At 36.4% G+C, this 24400-nt stretch overlaps 1 protein-coding gene across 3 annotated transcripts in view; it reads left to right on the forward strand.

Annotated features, from left to right (window-relative positions):
- Window positions 1–24400, forward strand: part of MAN2A1 (mannosidase alpha class 2A member 1) — a 117376-nt gene that overhangs the window by 39641 nt on the left and 53335 nt on the right. For all 3 annotated transcript variants that reach the window (XM_075725887.1, XM_075725890.1, XM_075725888.1), the window contains 6 exons: window positions 170–356; window positions 7526–7703; window positions 9923–10125; window positions 15586–15771; window positions 17166–17280; window positions 20208–20275. In XM_075725887.1, the coding sequence (XP_075582002.1) occupies window positions 170–356; window positions 7526–7703; window positions 9923–10125; window positions 15586–15771; window positions 17166–17280; window positions 20208–20275 (937 nt within the window). The remainder of the gene's footprint in view (window positions 1–169; window positions 357–7525; window positions 7704–9922; window positions 10126–15585; window positions 15772–17165; window positions 17281–20207; window positions 20276–24400) is intronic.

Consider the following 24400-nt stretch of genomic DNA (forward strand, 5'->3'; position numbering starts at 1 on the left):
ATGTAAGGTACATACAAAAGTAGGCTCCAGGTATGGGTATTCAAAGCAAGGAATTATCTTGATCTGATGTTTTTAATACAATTCTTGGATTAAGAACATGGAACTGATTTAGTTTTGGTAAATCTGAGAGGGTTTATTTTAAAGGTGTGCTCTATGTATTTAATTCCAGATTTGGGATCCAGTACAGATATCCTTTGTCATATGATGCCTTTCTATAGCTATGATGTTCCTCATACTTGTGGTCCAGATCCAAAAATCTGCTGCCAGTTTGATTTCAAACGTCTTCCTGGAGGAAGAGTAAGCTGTCCTTGGAGAGTTCCACCAGAAGCCATTCATTCTGGAAATGTTCAACACAGGTACAGTTTTTACATATTTTGCAAGGGAGTAACTTTAAAAAAAAAAATTATGCTGGTCAAAGATGGTATCTAGCATAGCTTGGTCAATTTATATAGTTTCTAAACTTGCCATAGGAAAATAATACCTATTATTTGACCTAGTGTTTGCTCATAAGCTCGGAACATAACTGACAGTGAAATTTGAAGATAGGTTATAAGTAAGGAAGATGCATTACATTTTTTTCTGTTTATGATACATGAGTAACTATTACTATCTCTGAATGCTAGGCAGAACATAGTAATCTGGTTATAGTCACATTGCTGGTTACTGTAGTTTTTGCAAATTTTGTGAATAGACAGTAATCTCTCTCCTGCCAGTAGAAGACTTCGGGGACAGCATGGTGTGGTATGATGTAACTGCAAATGGTGAGATGTTTTCCATGGTATATCCTTGCAAAAGTTGGCAATCTGTAGCCGAGGTTTCCTGAAGTGGACACTTTAAATAAATCTGAGTCCTATGTCTTACATGTCTGGAGGGGGTGAGGAGGGTGAAATTGTATTAACCTCAATTTTGTTTTTCAAATACAAACACTGAGTTGTTTTGCCGTGGGTAAGAATCAAGTTTTACAGTTTTACAAAGCTGCTTTTCAATTTGGGGGGGGAGAGGGAGGGGAGGTGGGGGGAGGAAGGGAAGATAGAACTGCTAAAGGTTTTTCCAGAAAAAAATTGTATTCTACAGTCCTGTTACTATCTTCAGGCCTTCAAACCATCCCCAAATTCAAGAGTTAGAAATTTAGGTAGATGTTTACAATTGTTGCAGATTGCTGAGTATAACAAATGTATACAGGGTGCAAACACACGTATACAGGATAGCAGGGTGACTTTTTGGTTCTAGTCTTGATGCTGAAGTTTTGAAATGGTGATGATATGTTGGTTCTCGACATGTCAAGTCTGCATGTCCTTTTTCTGAGTATGAATTATGCCAAGCATCTTGAAAACTTCACTTTATCAGTAAGATTCAAGTACAAAATTTTATTGAAGATAAAACCAAAATAAAACAGAATACATCACAGTTGTCATATTTTAAGGTAGAAATTGGAATGATGACAGGAAAAAATCATTTTCTTTAAAAGAAGAAAAATGAAAACTGAAGGTGACAGGAGAACAGCAGAGCTAATAGAAGAACCATTGACACACTCAGTGCTTATCAAATAGGAAGGAAAGCTCATGTGTCTTTAAATCAAAGTTGTAAAAAGAAAAATCTCGAATATGTATCCCAACTAGCTGAGACCAGTATTTGTAGAAGAGTAACTGCTTGTTTAAGAAATACCTGGAACATATAGGCTATAAATATAATGCAGAGAGCCTTCTTGGAATGCTTTTTAAGTGGGGTTTTTTTTTAATTGGATCTTAATTTATCCCTGCACTTCCAAGATGCATAACAATCTAAATTAGACCTTGTAAAAGAAATGGTTCTTTCATCATGTCATATGACATCGAAGAATAAAAGAAATGAGGCAGGTATGTAGTGAATGTATGATCAAATTGAAGAGACCATCATCTCAATACGGTCTCTGAAACGTAATCTTTTGCATCAGCTTTTGGTGCATAAAACCAGTTTTGGTGTCTAACAGGGAGTTGAAACAGCAGTATGGTAGATAATACCTAAGGGAAAAGTAAAACTAACACATGGTCTTTGAGTTGGGAGCCTGGATTATTTACATTTGGAACACTGGAAGGAACACAGGTACCATGCTTTGAGAGTGTAGTTTCAAATAAATCCACTAAAACATAGGAACTAGTGTTTTGCTGGAAAATGCTAAAAACACTACTCATATCTTACAAAAAAGAAAATGTTGGAATATTGTAGGCAACCAGAAACTTCTTTGATCTGACACCTGTAACAACACAAGTTTTACAGTTGTTATGATGAGGAGACGCACAAGATCCAGGAGTAGTCAGAAAATCTATCTTTACATCGTAAGCTTTCCAAGGTTGAAGGTTTGTAGCTAGCACACTAATTAATCTGTCTCTCATCTGATTGCTTTTTTTTTTTTTAAAGACTGGAAAAATACAGGGGATCTACACTACATGGATCTGAAAAAAATACTTGATATACACTTGATTAATTTAGAGGCAAGGTTTACATTGCTGACCTTTCCTCAATGCTAAAGCAGCAACAAAATTGATAAAACACAGATCTTGAAAACTCAGCGGGGGCTGTTGCTTTTTGATTTCAATACTATTATGGCCATACATTTATACTGAAGAGATATTGAATTGAAAACTTAAGACTAGTAGCTGTTGGATTTATCATTGCCTTGGTACTTTAGTTGTGATTTGGTAGGAAGGAATGAAACAGAAGCCTGACTGAAAGCCTGTACTTGTTTAATTACACTTCATAACAGCTTAAGTTGTAAAGATTGCTGTTGCACTAGCCCTGTTTTGCAGCTGCATCCTTATCCATATGTTTGATTGTTGAAGTTCTAGTTTTTCACACTAGCAAGAAAAACCAACTGTTTCCTTTTTTTCCTTGAATGCTAATGAGTTGTTTTGTTAGAGGAAGCATAGCTTTTTTTGGTGTATGTCTCCCTCTCCCATGCATGGAAGTAGGAAAGAATCTGTACTGCAAGTTAATTGCTTCAGAGAAGGAGCAGAAAATGGACTTTCCCCTTCACCTGCTACTGTTCAAGAGCCCTGTTTTACCCTTCAGCTTTTTTCTCTTTATGGTTGGTCACATTGCACAACATGTAACTGGTGTTCAGAATTACATTGCTGATGTGGCATTGGTGGTTAATGTTCGTAATTGCCAACCTCAAGAATCTGAGGCCACCCTCTTAGGAAGTACTCATCCTGTCTTCATAGCCATCTCCTCCACAAAATTACCTGAATAGAAAATTGCCAATCCACCACATTTTTTTTTTTTTTCTAGTTGAGATATTTGAGCAAAGAGTGAGTCCCTAATGCTTCATGTGCTATATGGGCTGAAGCAGTAGGGACTATGAAGCCATGACCACTGTCAAACTTGTCACATAGGACTTGATACAGCTGCTGCAAAATTTCTTGTGATTCCTGCAGACTCTGGGTGGCTACTGGTCCTTCTCCTTTGACATAGGAATGGGCAAAACAAGCCGCCTTCATTGTTTTGATATGTTTTAGCCAAATACTTGGAATTTTTGCGTTAAAAGAACACACTTGTCCTATGAAGGGGTTTTCTTTCTTTTGAAAGGTTTTAAGCATTCAACAACAATCTGAAAGCTTTCCAAAGAAAGGTGAAAAATATTCTTGATGCTGTTTCTGACAATGTTGATATACTTCAGTGTTGCCAACTAAGAGTGCAGTTAGGGTTGCTCTGAATATTGACAGCTACATAATGTGTCTTATGTACAATTCCAAGAACAACTGATTGTATAAAACCAAAAGTTTGGTTCTATTTTGGTTTGGGTTTTTTTTCTTTTTTTTTTTTTAAAGCCATTAAAATGGAGTTGCTGCTGATATGCTATATCCATAATTATGGTGCTACAAAAAGTTTTATCATGACTGATCTCTCTGGTTTTCAATTTTTTATTCAGGTAGGCAGGATAAACGTATCAAAATGTATCTAATACTGTCTTGCTGGGGAACAAGAAGGGGCAAGTGTTGGTGAGACTCAGTGGAATCTTTTTTTTTTTTTTCCTCCAGAAGTATTTTTCATCTTCAGCAAATTCTGTCTAGGGCTTTCTGCTGACTCTTTCTCACTCCTGTATGAAATAGTGATTTAGGAAGATATTTGAGAGAAACTTAAGAGGATATATCTGATTTGAGACACGTAATTTTTCCTTTATGTTTTTGCAATTGAAACTGGTTTGCAAAGGAGGAAGATCCTGCTGCCTCCCTAAAAACACCTAATAATCCTACATTTATGAGTACTTTAAAGAAAGGGAGAACAGCAGCACTGATGAATATTGCAGTAGATTTGGAAAGAAACTAGACGAGGATTTTGAAGAGGGATGTCAAAGTCAAATATTCTTTTAACTGTAAGCTTTTGTGAAGTCCTGTGTTTTTCAAGAGGCTGTAAAATAAAGTATGTTCCCAACCATAGCCTGCATGTGGAAAGTTTGAGTCAGGCTGGCTTCTTAGAAGGTAGAATTACAAAGTCTTATGTTATGCTGATTGTTCTGCTAGTTCTGTGGAGAGGAAGCTGTTGAAAGTCATGGAAAATATTGATTCAAGCCTAAATATTTGGTAGTCTGAACTATAAATCAAACTATAGACAGAGAGGGGGAGAAGCCACTAGTTGGATCTATTCTAGTCTCAAGAGAACTATGTAGATCCTTAATCAAAGATGCTGTTGTGCCCCCTTTCTCCCTCCAGAATACAGTCAGATCTTGTGTTTACTCAGTACTTTTATAATCTGATAAACAAATAAACCCTGACTTGCTGATCAAAAAAATATGGGTTTCAAATACATTGGACTAGATTCAGTTCTCACATAGTCCAGGAGGAAGCAGTTAATGACCTGCTATGCCACCTGGATGCTCACAAGTCTATGGGGCCAGATGGGATCCACCCGAGAGTATTGAGGGAGCTGGCAGAGGAGCTTGCCAAGCCACTTTCCATCATCTATCAGCAGTCCTGGTTCACAGGGGAGGTTCCTGATGACTGGAGGCTTGCCAACGTGACGCCCATCTACAAGAAGGGCCAGAAGGAGGACCTGGGAAACTACAGGCCTGTCAGCCTGACCTCAGTGACGGGAAAGATTATGGAGAGGTTCATTTTGAGTGAACTCCACAGGCATGTGCAGGTCAACCAGCGGATCAGGCCCAGCCAGCATGGGTTCATGAAAGGCAGGTCCTGCTTGACCAACCTGATCTCCTTCTATGACCTGGTGACCCACCTGGTAGATGATGGAAAAGCTGTGGATGTCATTTACCTGGACTTGAGCAAAGCTTTTGACACCGTCTCCCACAATATTCTCCTTGGGAAGCTGGCAGCTCATGCCTTGGATGGGCGTAGTCTTCGCTGGGTAAAAAACTGGTTAGGTGGCTGAGCCCAGAGACTTGTGGTAAATGGAGTTAAGTCCAGTTGGCAGCCGGTCATGAGCGGTGTTCCCCAGGGCTCAGTTTTGAGGCCAGCCTTGTTTAATATCTTTATCGATGATCTGGATGAGGGGATTGAGTGCACCCTCAGTAAGTTTGCAGACGACACCAAATTGGATGGGAGTGTCGATCTGCTGGAGGGTAGGATGGCCCTGCAGAGGGACCTGGACAGGCTGGATTGATGGGCTGGGGCCAGCTGTATGAGGTTCAACAAGGCCAAGTGCTGGGTCCTGTACTTCGGGCACAACAACCCCATGCAACACTACAGGCTTGGGGAAGAGTGGCTGGAAAGCTGCCTGGCTGAAAAGGACCTGGGGGTGTTGGTAGACAGCCGGCTGAACATGAGCCAGCAGTGTGCCCAAGTGGCCAAGGAGGCCAACAGCATCCTGGCTTGTATCAGAAACAGTGTGGCCAGCAGGAGCAGGGAGATGATTGTCCCCCTGTACTCAGCGCTGGTGAGGCCGCACCTGGAATACTGTGTCCAGTTTTGGGCCCCTCAATACAAGAAAGACATTGAGGTGCTGGAGCGTGTCCAGAGAAGGGCAGTGAAGCTGGTGAAGGGTCTGGAGAACAGGCCTTATGAGGAGCGGCTCAGGGAACTGGGACTGTTTAGCTTAGAGAAGAGGAGGCTGAGGGGAGACCTTATCGCTCTCTACAACTACCTGAAAGGAGGTTGTAGTGAGGTGGGTGTTGGTCTCTTCTCCCAAGTAGTTAGGGATAGGATGAGAGGAAATGGCCTCAAGCTGCGCCAGGGGAGATTTAGATTGGAAATTAGGAAAAATTTCTTTACGGAAAGGGTGGTCAAGAATTGGAACAGGCTACCCAGAGAGGTGGTGGAGTCCCCATCCCTGGAAGTGTTCAAAAAGTGGGTAGATGTGGCACTTTGGGACATGGTTTAGTCTAGTCTACCTTTGATTGGTTTAGAGTAGACTTGGTAGTGTAGGTTAATGGTTGGACTGGATGATCTTAAAGGTCTTTTCCAACCTAAACGATTCTGTGTTTCTATTCTATGATTCTATAAACGCTTATATAATAAATCTTCAGGAGTATGAGATGAAAGTAGATTTTGGTAGACCATCTATTAAAAAGACTTGTAGAAACAAAAAGCTCACTGGAATCTGGATTTTGCTGCTGCTTTCTCTTTAAAACGTTGTCATTTGTATTCCGTTTTCTTAAATATGTTACTATGGTTTATACTCCCTACTCAAATTACTTCCATAACTTTAATTAGAGAGGATCAGCATCTGAAGATTTTGATAGTGATTGTGGTTGGGAGGGGGAGAGTGGGGAATGGACCTTTTCAATAACCCAGACATAAGACTTACAACTTTTAATGCATTGCTGCTTAATGACAGAACTGATATTTTAGCCATGAAAGAGTTAGTAGGTGCCAAAGGAAAATTTTACTGCCATTTTTCTGTTTGTGCACATGTAGATTTTTTGTTGGTTTTTTTTTTTTTAAAGGCCAAAAGCAGAAAAGCTATGGGTTTAATTTCTCAGTGCATGTGCTTAAAGCTGAAGAGGGCTGGCTCTGAGACAGGTGAGAAGCTGGCTGAAGGGGGAGCAGTGATTGTTAGCAGTGAACTTCCTCCAGAATTTTTGTTTTTTCTTTTTTGCAAGGCTGTCATTCCTCAAAGGTTAATTTATTGGCAGTTTGTCTGTCAAGGACATGAAGATATGAAGCAAAGTATCCAAGGGAATTACCAGAGGGGATGAGAAGAGCTTGCTTATTACTGTAAATAAGGGCTGGAGAGGATTAGGATTGTTATCTAAATATAAAGCAGGTAAACATAATTTAAACTGAAGGTTAGTTCTGCCACAGGAACAAATTGATGCAGACTGACTTACTGTTTGAGATAGAGCTTGATAAGCTTATTGGAGGATTTTAATTAGCATAGTGTTTGCAACAATAGTAGGTTGAATGTGGTGTCCCGGTGGCAGGAATTGCATCCAGCTTTTTGTTACAAAATGAAATAGCTGAGTTTTTGTATGTCTTCTTTAGGGTTGCCCTAATGCACCACTTGATATCAAGAATTGTTTCATCTAATGCTGACCTTTATTCTTCTTTTTGTGAAATTGCCTTTTTCCCCCCCCCCCCCCCCTCTCTTCAAGGGCTTGGATGATTTTAGATCAATACAGAAAGAAGTCGAAGCTTTTCCGTACTAAAGTTCTGTTGGCTCCACTAGGGGATGATTTCCGCTATGCTGAGAGCTCAGAATGGGATCAGCAGTACCAGAATTACCAGAAGTTGTTTGATTATATGAATTCTCACCCTGAGTGGCATGTTAAGGTAAATACAACACTTTTTCTGGTTTGTGAAGAAAACAGTATTTCTCAGTATTTTGAGATTCTTCATGGAAAAAAGTTGTGGTTTGGCTTGGTTTTGTGGGGTTTTTTTTGTTTTTTTTTTTTTAACTGTGGAGCTTTATATATTATTTAAAAGCAGATTGGTTTGTCTTGGCAGGTTACATTTTTTTTTTTACCTTTACCATCTCCTCTTCCTCCAAAACACAAACTTTGCTATTAATAATATCTGCTTGAAAACTATAAATAATATCCAAACTAGATCATTTTAGAGAACAGCTATTAGGTTTGATTGTTTTCTTAGTACTCTTGTTTTCACAGGCTTCAGGCGTTGTTATTTAAGGCTTACAGGCTTTGTTATTTAAAACTATTGTATTTTCTTATTGGAATTTCAAGCAAATTTTGTTGCTTTGCTTGGGTTCTCTTGGTCTTATGTCCCAAAACAAACAAAAAAATCCTAAGAGGTGCCATTGCTGGTACAGTAAAATCTAAGAAATTGACCTGGCTACAGAAGGAGTGAACATACTAACACAATTATCAGATGAGATATCACTTTAAATCATTAATGTTTGAGTGTTAATATACATATTTGTACATTCTAATGTGTAAGCTGACTACTTTAGAGACTTCTTGTACTACGGATGTTCTCTGTACTCAGACACCTTTTCATCATCTTTCAACATGGTAATAAGAAATAGGGGACCGCAACCTTGTTTCTTCTTGAGTATCACATGAGACCACTGTTGCTGCTTTCTCATTTAGGCATTTTAAACCCCGTCTGGTCTCTTTTCGTGTGTTGTTTGTATGTGCATCTTTTTTTCCTCACCTTTTCTGAGACCTCCCACCATTCCTTTAACTGCAAATTTGAGTAGTGTCCGTAGTGTGTTAGTTCTTCCTGCTGACTTCCGGACTTGTGTCCTCTATAAGATAGATGATCTCTTGGTATCACAACTGGCCTGAGAGCTGGATTTAGCATCTGTTTCCTATGGGATGTGGGTGACCTGATACATGTGGATGCCTGCTATATCTAACTGGAGGGAGATGGACCTGGAGAGTACTCTTTTAAATCTTTTAAATCTAAAGCTCAACTTTTAAATCTAAAGCTTGCTGCTATCACCAGCTTTACTCCCCTCAAAATGGATATAGTGTGCAGGTAGTTACTCTTTGGATACTAACAGCAGTATACTTTCTGTGATCTCCATTCCTACTAACCTGGGCTGGATGATTTCTTCTTTGGGGCAAAACCTTTAGCCATCTTGGGTTAAGCATATGTTGGAGATCTGGAGCACAACGGAGTTAATTTTGAAAACACAGGATTAAGACAAATATGCTCTTGTTGCATTACAATAAGTTTCTTACTTAGTCCAGACATCTACATACATAATATTGAGATATTACTTACCTCATGTATTAGACTCACTCATAAGACACAAAAGAACACTTTGCTTATTTGTTGAGATTTAGTTTGTATTTTAGATACCAATTTATACTTAAAAAAAATGTATTTCATATTTCATGAATCATAGAATGGTTTGGGTTGGAAGGGAACCTTAAAGGTCATCTAGTGCAGCCCCCCTGCAGTGAGCTGGGACATGTTCAACTAGATCAGGTTGCTCAAAACTCTGTCCAGCGTGATGTTGAATGTTCCCAGGGATGGGGCATCCACAACCTCTCTGGGTGACCTGTTCCAGTGTTTCACCACCCTCATCATAAAAAATTTCTTCCTTATATCTCGTCTGAATCTACCTTCTTTTAGTTTAAAACCATTACTCCTTGTCCTGTCACTGCAGGCCCTACTAAAAATCCTGTCCCCAGCTTTCTTCCAAGCCCCCTTTAAGTATTGAAAAGCTGCACTAAGGTCTCCCTGGAGCCTTCTCTTCTCCAGGCTAAACCACCCCAACTCTCTCAGCCTTTCTTCATAGGAGAGGTGCTCCATCCCTCTGATCATTTTTGTGGCCCTCCTGTGGACCTGCTCCAGCAGGTCTATGTCTGTCTTATACTAACTTGAAATGCTTTTGGAAGAACTATTCAGCTTGTCTGAAAAGTGTGTAGCGAAACTCTAAAGCTCTTTAGGATTTCTGCTATAATTCTGCTGGAAGACTAGGGTATTTCTGAAATGTATATGAAACCAAGCATATTCATTCTGTTCATATGCCTAAAGAAAGAATATGGAACTATGTTATAGTAATTTTCACTTTCATTCAGGCCCAGTTTGGAACTTTATCAGATTACTTTGAAGCTCTGCGCAAAGAAAGCAATTTGGGTGAAAAGAGCAGCAATTCGTTTTTCCCTATTTTAAGCGGAGACTTCTTCACCTATGCAGACAGAGATCATCATTACTGGAGTGGATACTTTACATCGCGACCCTTCTATAAACGACTGGATAGAGTTCTGGAATCCTACCTACGGTAAATACTGCCATTCAGTAAATTCATAACATGTCTTGGCACACAGGAGAGATGAATATATAGGTACTCTAAATCTGTTAGATGGAAAAGTGATTTTGAAATGCACGGTTTAAGTTTTCTTACAATAAGGATAGCCTAAATGGCCCCCAAATGTAGTTCTTGTTACAGAGATTAGTTCATGTTAGTGAATTGACAGAAATACAATGATACTTTTTCCATCAAAACAAATAAGTTCTTCTAAAACACTATTCAAGTGATCAGCAAGTCCTGATTCCATGAAAAATAGCAGGTAGTGTGCTTTTTATTTCTGTATCGGATTTGGTTAGCTGTCAGATCAATCTGTCATTATGGCTATACTGTGAACTCTTCTAGGTGCGAATTTTACAAGGTTGCTAGAGGCAGTTGGGAAGTAGTCAGGAATATTGTGTGCCAAGTGATCTCAGATTGTAAGGTACTACTCTGCTGAAAAGTGTTTGCATCTTCTTTAAAGGAAAAATTATTGCTGAATTTTGCTAATGGAGTATTTAAGTGGTTCTCCTTTGTAGCAGCTGTAGATAAGATGCATTGTAAAATGATTTAACTGTATTTTAAGGCTCCAGAAAGAAATCTGGGACAGATGCATATGATGTAAACCCTGGATATCTATCTATTTCCAAAATTTAGAAACTCAGTTTCCAAAATATTATTCTTCCAAGGATCCTTAGTCATAGGGCACTTCTTTTTCTTCTGGAAGGACCCTTTAAAATACACCTATTGTAGTGCTTATGTGTGCTGTTCAGACCTTTTTGTGCTGGAGAAGAGCTTTTGTAATGCTGAGAAATCCTTCCTTAAGGATTGATTACAATTTTTTTGTGTGTGTTGTGATGACTGCTGCAGTAGTAGAGGGAGGGAGCAAGAGAATTGTGGAAAGTAGTGTTTTGGGAGCATGGAAAGTAGAGTTTTGGAGGCAGATACAAGTAGCTTTCAGAAGAGAAACCTCTGTATCTAGCAGAATTTGTTTTCCTTCTTCCAAAGGATCAAGTCTTTGGTAAAGTGGAGTTTCACAAACCTGGGACGCAGCTACTCTGTGATCTGTAGCATGTTTTTCATGTAATAAAAGTGGCTTTTTCTAGCCTTTTCTCTGCACTCTAAGAATACAGAGTAAGAGACCTGAGCAAATAAAGAAAATTAGTGAAGAAGAAATGAAAGCAATAGAAAGACTAAGAAATGTGTAAGGAGAGTTGAGATCAAGGGCCTGAGAATGGAAGGGTGTTAAGGAAGTGACAACGTAACATAACTTTGAAGGCATTGCATTGACCAGCAAGGAGAAAAGTTTAACAAATGGGAGAGCAGCGTGGAAAGAAGCCAAAGACTGTCAGGAAGGAGAAGAAAAATAAGACCAAGCTGAGAGAAATGACAAAAAGCAAGGCAAGGATCCCTTTGGCAGAAGAATGTAAAACTAATATAGTAAGGAGGAGTTATCAGAGGAGTGACTTCTGCAGTGTTTTAATCAGAAGTTTTGCATGTTACAAGTATTAACCTATGTACAAAACCAAGAACGTTAGAAGATTACAAAAAGGGCATTTGTAAGGCTAACAGTAATCAGGAAGTTTGACAACTGTTCACATATAGTTTACAAATGGAGTACCAAGCATCACTAGAAATATGATTTTCTTAGAAACATTTAATTTTTGACTTACTGTATTGACATCATAAATACTGATTAGCTCTGTTTCATTAGCTTGTTTATCATAAGAATCTTTGATTTTCAGTGAAAACAGCCTTTTTTAATACTGCTATTGGAAAAGACAAGTTATGTAGAAAACAGGGTAGATGATGTCCTTACAAACTGCATTCCCTACTTAGTTGTTTTTCATACTTTTGCCTAAATTCCGTTCTGTTTGTTAAAATGCACCAGAGATTTAATTTTCTTTTAGCTTTATCATAGCCTACTTTCTCAAAATTTTTTAGTGTACTTACTTTACTGTCATTTTTTTGTTTCTTATTACTTACATTGCAGAAAACTTCATATTAACTGCTTTCAACATTATTTGTAGTATTTATAACTTTACATTGTTAAAAGATTCCTTCATGTAAGAATTTCAGTTACCTTCAACTTCTGAAAAAAGTACTAGAATTACAGATAAAAAATCTCTAGAAGAAAACTAAACCTTCAGTCTTATGAATTAAATCAAAACACATTTCTAAAAATTTACCTGGGAAGTTTTTCATCCTTCATTATCCTCTCTGCATAACATGTAGGCACAAAATGTATAGACGTGTTCTTGTCAGTTTAATATCAGGTTTTTGGGCCGTTTTGCTTTCAGAGACCTGGAGAATCTTCAAGGATGGCATATTAGCTGTGAGAACAGCAGAATTAGGGGTTTTGTCTTGTCTTTTTTTATTTTCTTTAAAGTCAGAGGGAATACATTATGATAATGTTTAATTAATAACACCCTTGTCCCAACCTTGTGATTAAATTTTTCATAGTTCTTTTTGAGCTATCTAGTGTGCATATATATCTGTATGTATATATATATATGTAGGGGAATGAACCATGAACAGGAGATAAATATATATATGTGTGTGTATTCTTCACCAAGGTTGAATGCTTTTAAGTTCCAGCAGTACCAGGATTAAGAAGTACTTCACTGCTACTTAATAGCCAGGAAACAGTGTTCAGGCTCAGGACCTCCTATGATGACTGGCCATTTAAGCAAGAAAAGAGTTGGTTGGTTGGGTTTTTCCCGTTTTTAAGAAAGTTTCGGGTTTATGCATTAAAGAAAGTGCATGAAAGTTTAAGGATTTGGTGATAGAGATTGACATCATTGCTGATTTGAGACATAATTGATTTTTTAATCTTAAGTGAGAGATGGATGGATTGATGTCGTTTGAAGGGTGATGAAATCAGTGACCAGAAGTTTGTTTAATGTAATAATGGAGAGATGCAAAGAACAGCATAGTTGGGGGCGAGTTAGTAACACATTTTGTGATTTCATTCTTTACAGATGTAATCAGGGAAAAACTGTGGTAAGTCTGCCAAAAAGATTGTTGAAGTAATTGTTGAAGTAATTCAGAAGCAGGACAAGAGCTGCAGTGATACTTCTAACTGTACAAATGGATAGAAAAGACCACGTCTTTAGAGTTCAGAAACTCTTGGAAAAATTATTTATTATTCATTTAGGTTACAGATAAAGTGGACCTAAAGGTAACCTAGTGTAAACTTTGAGCAATCAATGAAGCAAATTTTGCTCTATTTGGAGTGTCCCATCAGGTAGAGACACAGTGACAAATTACAAGAAAGTGGATAATTTATGGTAACTACTTTAGGTAATCTGCAGTAGTTTGAAATAGAGGTGAGAAAACCGTGATTAATATCTTGCCATAAAAGCTGTATAGCTTACTTATAAGTTGAAGTGTTCTCTAATGTAATGTTTCGTGTGGTTTCACTTCTGAGTGTCTTTCATCTTTGACCATTGAACCATTCTAATGTTTAGAATAATATTGAGACTTGAAAGGAAAATTCTGCATCTCAGAGACTGATGTACTGAATGGATCTGTAAAACAGAATCATTTATTTTTCTGAAAGGCAAAAGAGTTCCAAGAGTTCTTTATAGACAAAATGGATTTAAAGTGAAGTTCTGGAAGCTGTATGAACTGAAAATGTATTTACTATACAGCTTTGTTTTAATGTTACTTCTTTTGGTTTCAAGGTTATTACCTTGTTTATAAATAATGGACTTCCCTGTTCTTAAAAAAAAAAAAAAAAAAAGTGGATTGTGGGGAGGGAAATCTAACCTGTGTTTCAAGGGCTAAAGTTTTTTGTGTTCTCTTCATAGCTGCAGTTGGGTCAGTGTTTAGTGGCTAAGTCAAAGAGTAAAACACTTTCAGACAGGGTTTATCCACTAGGTGAATGTGCATCTGGTGCCTTTTTAACTGCAATATACTTGTTTTCCTTTCAAGTTAAGCTGTAATAGGACGAAGTAGGAATGCATAGATGTAGGAATTTACACTAAGGAACATTAAAATCACAGCTGTTAAGCTTAAGTGCTCTAGTAATAAAAAAAAAGGAATTACAACTTTTAACCTCTTGATTTTGTGTGTAGGTTCTGAGCAGTCATCTCAGCTGTAAGCGCAAAATCTCATCCTCTTCCTCAAATATTAATATGAAAATGAATTGAGCTGTTATAGTGTACCTTTCACTTTAGTTTGACACAGGCTACTTGCAGTTTTTACTTGTCGCCTATGTGATGCATAAAGACAAAGAGACCAAACTGAATCCAAAGGTATTTTTCATCTTAACAGTTAATGTCAATGCACAGTTTGAAAACCCAGGTTGAGAATGATTTTAAAATTTGTTGATGTACCTGGTTTAAATTTGAACACATGCACTCACTGGCAGCTTGGGTAAATGTAAAAGTTAATGTATTTTCCTTTTTTCTTCTTCATCTTTTTATTTGCATGCTTAGAAGTTAGTTTTACATTTGTTTCAAGAAAATCGGTTATTTTGCTTTGTATGTTTTTTATAACATTAACCTGTATCTTCTTGGTTTCTTCAAACACTTGAGAAACCTTCATTAAGCTCAAATAAAATTTGAAAAGGATTGTGACACTTTTCAGACTTAGAAAAACAGAACTGTAACATTTTAGGAAAAGGAGATAGGAAAAAAATTAAACAGATGGTTTCCCAGAATTTCTACAGGCATCTTTGTCAGTCAGATATTCATATTGACTAGCAATTATAGTTTGTTTTGGTTTGGGGTTTTTTGGGTTTGGGGTTTTCTTTGTGTTTCTTGTTTTGGTTTGTTTTTTTTATAAAATAAATGTAGATTCTCATAAAGCAAGTGAGAACCTAATGGTAATATTTGAATGCTAGGCTTTTGCATAAGAAACAGGAGAGGACGACTCTGGATTCTGTTCGGTCTACAGGTTTTTGAATCCAGTGTTCTCACCATTCAGGTGAATGTATAGTGAGCAGGTGCATGAACTGCCTAGGTCTTTAGGAGAATTTGGTTTGCTTAAAGTACAAATGGCAGAATAGTTATTATATAGAATGTACAGATTAATTTATTTCTTTAAGATAATTTTATTTGTTTAATAAGTTGCTTTTTGAAGTGGAAATTGTATTGTGTCCTGTAAGGCAGTCTATCCTTACTGTATCATTTTAAGATCAGATCTGTATACCTCACACATTTGTGAAAATGGTATGTTACTTTGTACTGGCATACTTTTATTTTAAAGCTCTATTTTCCATCACTGAAGCCTTGCAGGAAGCTTATAAGGTGTAAAACTAGTTGATGATGAAGTGCAGCAGTGATTTTTTAATTGTTTGAAGTTAGATACAGGCTAAAAAGTACAAGATTAATGTTTAAAGAACTCGCGGAACTAGGCATGAGGAAAGATGTAAAAACATCAGTTTATTCTTCAGGTAAAATGTGTGTTGCTTTTATATAAGTATTTGATCCTTCTCTGCAATTCCAGGGCAGCTGAAATCCTCTACTCCTTGGCTTTGGTACAGTCCACTAAGTCTGAGAAGATGAGTGTATTTCCTTCAGTGGATAACTATAAATTGCTGACAGAAGCTAGGAGGAACCTTGGACTCTTTCAGCACCATGATGCTATTACAGGAACATCTAAAGATTGGGTAGTTGTGGATTATGGCACTAGGTAATTTATTATAAATATATAAACTTAAATCTTAATTTCCCTTTGCTTTTTTAAAACAGAAATATTTATTTCAGAGATACAGATTTGCTATAGCTAGCAACATACTCGGTACTGAAAGTGTAGTGGTGCTCTACAAGAGACGTGGATTTGATTACCCATGGTCTTCATTTATGAAATATTTTTTAATCCTCATGTCCAAACAAAATTTCTGAAGTTCCAAAGAAGCTAGGTAGACACGGTACCGAGAGTTCTTCAATAACAGGGCTATTATTTTCTGCAGTAACTATTGTATAGGAGAACGTTTTATATCTGCCTGTGCCAAGCAATGATCAAGGGACATGCTAATTTCAGCATATATTCCTTGGAAAATCCCACACCCTCTGTAACCTACCTTTCTTCAATGTGGGAAATCTTTTTCATGTTGCCAATCTTCTACTTAATTTGTCTGTTGTTGTTTATTGCTCTTGTATCTGGTGGGTAGTTGCTTTGTCAGTATTTACAAATTATTCTGCTAGCTACTTTGTGGAATTTTTTTGAAGAAGAGTGCATGAGATATATATATGTCTGTGTAGATACATGCTTTAATTATGCATTTGTTCAGAAAATTATGTATTGGAATGTTAAGCACTAGTAAATTTGAAGTAGATGATCGTAGATGGTTGATGGTAGACCATATGTCCATTAAACAAGTTATTGTTCTAAACTGCCTCTAAAATCCTTGTTCTGGTTTAAACTGTGGCATTCATGACAACTATTTTAAATTCCATAAACCTGTTAATTTTTTATCTATTAAAACATAGATATAATCAAGGTATAAACATGTGCAATGCACTTGATTATGACAGAATAAAATACAAGCTTTTTTCACTTTACAAATAAAATTGAACAGCCCTCTGTATTTTAAGAATTTGTAAACCTTATGTCAGTTGAAGCAATGGAAATAATGGTAATTTTAAATTTTTGTGTTTCTCATTGTTTTTCTAATCCTGCTTAAAGGCAATCTCACCTTTGTGACCAGCGTTTCATGCTTGTCTCCACTATAGATACTGAAATCAAACATATAAACCACAAACTTTCCTAAGACTAGCATTCGGAAAAAAGTACTTGGTATTTTGAGGGTGTATGTTTTGTAGCATAAGTGGGGTGGATGTGTACCTCATTTTCAGTGTTCAAGGTAGGAATATAATGAAATTCAGAACATTTCTGCATTCGGTCTGGTTGCCCATTGCAACAAGCTGTTCTTAATTTCATGCTATATTGATATTAAAAACTACATTTATTTTTCTGTGACTCATACTTTTGAATTATTTAATATTTAATATTTTTAAATTTTGATACTGTCACATCAAATAAAAGCAACTGAAAATTAACTAGGACTTTAAAATTTTTAACAGGCTTTTCCATTCAATCTTGAACTTGAAGAAAGTGATAATTGACTCTGCTCATATTCTTATCCTAAAGGATAAAGGTGCTTATAATTATGACATATCAACTCCATTCCTGAAGATGGTAAGCTGTCTTTCTTGTTTTCCCCAAAAATAAAATGCGAACTATGTCCTTTCAATACAGTTTGAGCGGCCTGGGAAAAGTCAGAATGAAATTTGCTGCTAATACCTGCTCAAAAATCTGCTACTTATCGCTGTTCATATTAATTGAAAATACTGAAAAGTAAAAAGTGAAAACTTGAGTTAATAACAAAAAAAACCCCCATACTTGGGCTTATTTTGTTCCGCTTTGTGAATCACATAGTAAAATCGGGTGTTCTAATTTTCTTGTGGACATACGTTTTTTGGTGATTTCAGTGACATTTATGATAAGTGGATATGTAACAGTATGGAGTCCTGTAATTTAACTTTGCTTATTACTTAACAAATGTAGGAAGAGGAAAATTTCCACCCTGAACATAAGCCTAAGCTGAATTTGGAAGACCAGGTCTAGACAAGACCTTGTGCTTTTTTCCTTAGCTGAAACAGGAATCTACTGATTATAAAGTCAGCAGCAGATCCCCACATATCATTTTGGGACCCATTTTACCCTGAAGAGCACCTTGAAGAAACACACTTGCTAATAGTGTTTCCTTTAAAAATTCTTAGTTTCTTCACTTTCTGAACAAAAGCTCTCTGCTGTGATAGCTAAGTAGTCTTAGGAAGTCTGCCTAAGTCCATATACCTGGAATAGAGAGGAAACAATGTGCTTTAGTTTCTTTGTGCATAAACATAGCAGGATTAAGACAGTCATTATTATATGATTACCTCACACTTCTAACATAACTAATATGACATATATTCTGCCGGCTTAGATGTGCCAGATGTGTCATACCTTGAAACCTCTTCCAGTCACATATATTTTAAAAAAGAAAAAAAGCTAAATAGTTCTTTATACATTTTATGACTTTCATACTAATACATATGTGCATGCTACATATATGTGCCTGTGGGTGTGTGCTGTGTGTATGTGTGCCGCAAATACGTCATTTTTCTTCTGGTTGGAAAGGCTAACAAAATGCATGTGAACCTTCATAAAGTAAGAATATTTCGAAGTCATTCATGGAATAAAGTTTTCACCTCTGCTCTGAGTTGTATTGGAAGATGTTGTGATGTTACATTTTACTAAACTTTCATTGTTCCTGTTCTTTATGAGTCTGGATTAATACCACTGGATTGTAGAAGTACTAATTACTGTTTAAACTGTGTATTGCCTAGGAGCATACTAAGTCAAACCCACTGTTACCACTGTGAAAGCAGAAATTAAAAAGAAAGTTCTTATTTCAATTAATTTATTATATCTATATAAAACAGGAAAAAAAGGTGATTACAGAAGTAGATTATGATTTATATGTATGATATACAGTAACTGCAGCATATCATAAACCTAATATTCCCACAGTACCTTCATTACCAGGGCAAAAGGTTTTTAATGTAGGATTTGTAGAATGCTAATGGGAGAACTTCAGGATACTTACAAAAAACCTTTTGCAAACCTTGAACAAAAGTAGAAAGTTAAGAGGCACTTGTTTTGAAATGCCATCATTGTATTTTGGTGGCTGATGGGAGCTGACATCACGAATTGGTCAGAGATGGGCATTCAGAATGAATGTTGAGAGAGTTGAGAAAGACAAATGATGAAGACTGAAGATTGAAAACAGCTGTTGTCTTTGAGGGGTGAAGAAGGAAAAAACACATGGTCAGTAGAACAGGGCAAAAGACTGTAGCAGCATCCCAGTAGATAATAGGTACAACCAGGGGAAAATTGTCATTCTTGAAGCCAGAAAAAAGAAGTTGGAAATAAGATATGATGGAAGGATTCTAGAATGACATTGCATGCACTGTGTTTATGCTATTCTTAATTACTAGTTACACACAAAAGCATCATGGTTTTCTCAGTTGGTAGCTGAATACTTTGTGCATCATGTAAGTTTTACAGACTGTACAACAGTAAACAAACAAAAACTAGATTGTTTTGAAGACAGTACACTGAAAAATAGAAGGCACTCAGAGATCCCTGAATGATCCAACCAATAGGATGAGATCCAACCTATAAAACTAAAGCTATGCAACCATTGCACCGTTCCTGTATTAATCTTATTTCTTCGAGTGCAGAAAGAAAACTTTCATGTAAGTGGCAATAGTTGGATTTGAAAAACGTGATTTGAGGATGTTTTGGAGTATTCTGAGGAACTGGGAGCTTTGCACTTCAGTTGCAAAGTCTATAGTTGTCACCTTTATATGAACCAATAGGAATGTAACAGTACATGAAACAGCTTCGCTGTTCTCTTAAAGGTTAACGCAATAGCGACAGCAATGGCTTGTCACTACCTTTTCTTACTGGAAGTGAGCACTGGGTCATATTGTATTTAAGAAAAGAGAGAAACTAGTGAAAAATAGCAGTCAATCAATATTGTGAAACAAGTCTTCAATTAGTTTATATCACATAAAAATCATGCACACACCCCAAATTATGTTTTTTGAAAACTTTATGTAGAATATATGAGATCTGCAGAATACTAAACTCTAAATCCTTGTGATAAATATACAGGAATGTAGGCTTTCAGAGAGTAAATTTATAACAAGAGAAAGTTAGTAAAAGTATATGATAAGTATTTGCAAAATTTGAAGGAAGTTGGGGATTATGATGTCTTGTATGCAAAAATGAAAACACGGGGGTGACAATTTGATAAGGGTATCTAATAAGGGACATTTAATGAAAGCAAAGGTTTCTCAATTAATTGATCAAAGTGAGTATTTTTCTTTGTAAATCTGAAGTACTTCGTTTGTAAACTTTTGTGGTTCATCATCCTATGTAGTGTCTTAAAATAAGCTCTGTTTATGGTATGGCTAGCATGGTTTTGTACTTCATCAAGTTCATATAATAGACAAAGCTCATATATTATATGTTTAAGTGTATTCAAAAGCAAATTCAAAGATGCTCTCTTGCAGGATGATTTTCAGTCTTCCCAAGATTCTTTGCCACGCAAGACGGTTATAAAACTGACATCGCAACCAAGGTAAATAATTTATGTATTAGTGTCTAAGATTCTTTTAGCAATGTGTTTGTTTTCACTACCTAGTAGGTTCCTATGCCACTTAATTTTTTTTTAACTTTCAGTCAAAATAAAGGTAAAATTTAAAAAAAAAATCTAAAAAAAAAATTAAAAAAGGTAAAAAGGTAGCCTGGCATATTATGCTAATACTACTATGTCTAGTTGAAAGAGGACACAGCACTTCAAAACTGTAGGAGTTTCTCACATGCCACTAATTCAGCTGCAGCAAGTAAAGTAGTCTGTTTACTATGTGCTTTTACAGCATTGTAATCCTTAATAAATTATGCTTGAGAGCAGCAGTAGAAAATTCTAATTAAACATAATTACAGTTAGGTCAATTAACACTGTGAGCAAAACAGGCCTAAAAATCACAGTGTAGAAATGCTGCATTGCCTTTAAAATTCAAGTAGAAGATAAAGAGACAACAGTGTCCTAATTTAACTTGAACTTTCCATTATATTAAGAGAGCTTACGTCTTTGTTTATATGTAGTTCTAGAGTATTCAGTTGAAACTGACATCCTGCTATCCCCATGAATGTTCAGTATCCAATGGGAAATAAACATTCATTAAAAGTTGACTCATCCAAATAAAGTGAACAAGATGTATGGGTATGAGAACTGCTATCTGTGTAAATGAAGTAATACAAAGTTTTTGCTTACAGAACAAAAGACTTAAGATTCATTTAAAAAGTAGTGAATGCTATTTTTGCTGATGTTAGTATTTAATTTCTCTAGTTCTAGCAAGTGGCAAGCTAAAAAAACTTACTTGCCTAATTCGTGAAGGTGTCAGACTATTCATCAGACTAACTGCTACTGTTAAAAAGTTCTAATCACCTTTGAAAAAATGAGCAAAGTCTGATCCTTGTGAACTTTTGGGGGAAGCTGTCTTCAGTCCTATAAAGTTAAATGTATATAATGTGTGTGTATATGTAGTTTCAGTATAAGCTTGTCTCTAGAGCAGTCATGTAGACATAGGTACTATTTTATCTGTTTTAAATTGGAGTGCTAGATAGGTGCTAATAGATTATCTTAAACTTGTCCAAAATTGTCAAAAACTTAGGTGCCTAGCTATTTATTTAACTAAAACATTTTAACTTTTTCAAATTATCCCCTCAGATATCTTCACTGGGAGAGGATTGCATATATTGTATATAAACACTTGGCTAGAGGCAAGTTACAATGTAAACTTTCTTTGCCATGTGAGGATAGCTTTAATGCTTTTGCTTTCCTTGCCAAGGTTAGCTGTTGAAATTTCCCCCATGCCCCTTCTATCCCCTGATAAGCCTTTTGTTTGCATCCACTGTTCCACTTACCTCTCTGCATAGTATGCTAAGTAAGTTTTTTCCTTTTTGGTATTTATGCCTTTCAGGCATTTGCTTGGTTTTTTTCCCCTCTTAGTTGTACATCAAGAAGATACATATGTCAAGCTTTTTTATTTTAAAATTAGTATTATCCTAGCAGCCTTGTGCTGCTGTTGTCTAAACTTGCCTTAACTTACTAAGAAGATAACATTGGTAGATAATTGCTGATTTTAACTTGTCTGGTATTGTGAAGATACCATACAGTCATATAAGATGTGGTTCATGTTCCAAAGACTGTGTAATCAGAATTATGGGAGATAGAATAAAGAGGAAAAAAATGTGGGGGGCAAGGGAAGGAGACAGATTACAAAGGAATATTGATATTGCTGCCTGAAAACCTGTTTTTTGTAATGACTTACTGTTTGGAAACACTTTCAAAGCAATGCTTAAGTGCACACTACTTCGTGTTGCCTTTGTTGTTAATTTTTATTTGAATATATGTATGTTCAATTATTTTTCTCTTATAAAAATGAGCTTAGTCTTTCTAGGATTCTAACTTTATCTCTGGTTGTAGTCTGAATCTCCACTAACACTACTACCATTGTGAAAAGTGGGATGTAAGCTCAGATAGTAACTTTCGCTTAAATCTAGTATGTGAATATTATGACTGTGCATCTGAGTTTGCTAAGTAACCAGTAAAGATGTGAAATGTTAATTTCAGTAGAATCTTAAATTAAACTTGATAAACTTATCATTAAGGATTACTGTGCTTAAACTTCAGCATTTGAAGCTTCTAAGACAGAAACTGATATTTCAAATTTTGAGTCAGCAGCAGATTGAAAATACTGATTCTTATCAAAACTTTATTATTTGGTTATCCTCTATTCATAATAGTCTTTATTGTTCATGTCTGTAGCATGAAATCTCTAGATTTCTTTCTGTTAATCTGTTCTAATATACCATTATGTGGGATAGAAATTAAGTCAATGTAACTGGCAAAGTGTTACTTTTCTTTAGTTGGCTAAATATTTAGCTTTTTGTAGTTTTGCATTTCCATGTCAAGATTTTTAAAAATGGCTGTATGTAAATTGATTATTCTTATAAAAGTTTGGTTCGTGTCACCTATAAATTTAGAGGAACACTACTGATGGGAAGCTCATAAGATGATGTTTTTTTTTTTAATCTGATTTATTACTCAATCATTTTCCTGTTTTTTTCTTACTTTACTGAGTTGATGCTGTCAATTTCAAATCTAACCTACTTTTCAACAGGAAAGTAGTTGTTGGTGTGCTTTTGCCTCTCATCCGGCCTTCCTTTTTGATATTTTTTAGTAAAGTGATCTCTTCGCTGCTTGTGAAATTCGTAGTCAGTAGTGAAATGAGAGCTGGTACAACTTGATTACATGGAAAGAAAGAAAAGGGGGGGAGGGAATCTTTCAGTAGTCATTGCTCTAGTACAGAGTAGCTCCAGATTGTTGTGTAGTTGAGAAGTATCTTCCAAACTGTTTCTAAGTAGGTACCACTTTTAATATATTTGGTATCGTTTCCCTCCGCACCCTATGCATCTCTTCTTTGTAGTGCTCTGTTGCCATCTTTTTATGAATCCGTAGTTTTATAAAAAAAGGAACGTGTTAAATTTCAATGAAATAGGTGTGTAGAGTTTCTTAAATCTTACTGTGACTCTGCCACCTTAGGACAACTAAGTGGTCTTATGATCAGGCTTTTGAGTACTGACCTTCTGGCATATTTAATTACACTAAACCCCTTTTAATTGATAAATGAAGTTGCATGCTTTTTTTAAGAAATGTTACTTCCAGCTGAAAAACAAAGCTTTCACAAGATAATATCCAATTGGATATGCAACTACTTTTGTCTTGTTCTGAAATTAACAATTATTACAGTGTGTCTTAGAGACAAAGCCCATGAGTGTGCTGATAAATTGGATACTGCATCATGCTTCTGTGAGAGCCCTGTCCCTTGATACTATCATTGCTTCTTGGGAATAGTCTGCCAGAGGTCATACTGCCCAAATGGCAAAAGACTTGCACTCACCGGACTTGGCGCGGGGGGTGTATGGGGGGTAGTATGGGTTGGAAACTTGCCATCCAGTTTAAGCTGTTGGCTGTTGGTGAAGGATATGTTGACAGTGTGAGTCGCAAGACTTCCTAGCTATTTCTATCTACAGTGTTTCCTGGACACAGCATTGCAGGGGAGTGTGACACATGGCCAAATAACTGAATTGGCTGTCTGTACCAACTTGTATTTTGTAGTGATATTGTTTGGCACAACATGGTGAACCTAGGAGTGAATGAAACCTAACAGTATCAATCATGCTTTTCTCCTCTTCCCGCCCCCTGCCCTCCCCCTCCACTTCTGAGCTTTCATGTAGCTGGCTGGGGAGTTTCAGTACTAAGCTCTATTGCACACTACAAGTATGGTGTAAGACATGCCATCTGAACTGAAGATGCTATGATATTGAAAGACTTTTAAACATCATTGATTTAGGACTATTTTTCGTGCTAAACCAACAATACTTATAATTTGCCCACAGATTACTTTTGTCAGCTAATCATAGGGGAATGGCATGATATCCTTCTTATCAGGCTAGTTTAATAGCTTAGCAGACACATTTTTCACTAGATGAAATATTCAGGTTGCCTAAGGGATTAATTCTGAGTAGGATACACTGTAATCAATGATATCTTCAAAGATCTGTCAAAGGACCAAGCAGTTTAGTGCTTTATAAAAGAAAGATTCATTTTTCCAAATAGAGGATACAAAATAATCTG

The sequence above is a fragment of the Pelecanus crispus genome, chromosome Z (genome assembly GCF_030463565.1).
Source record: "Pelecanus crispus isolate bPelCri1 chromosome Z, bPelCri1.pri, whole genome shotgun sequence".
Lineage (NCBI taxonomy): Eukaryota > Metazoa > Chordata > Aves > Pelecaniformes > Pelecanidae > Pelecanus > Pelecanus crispus.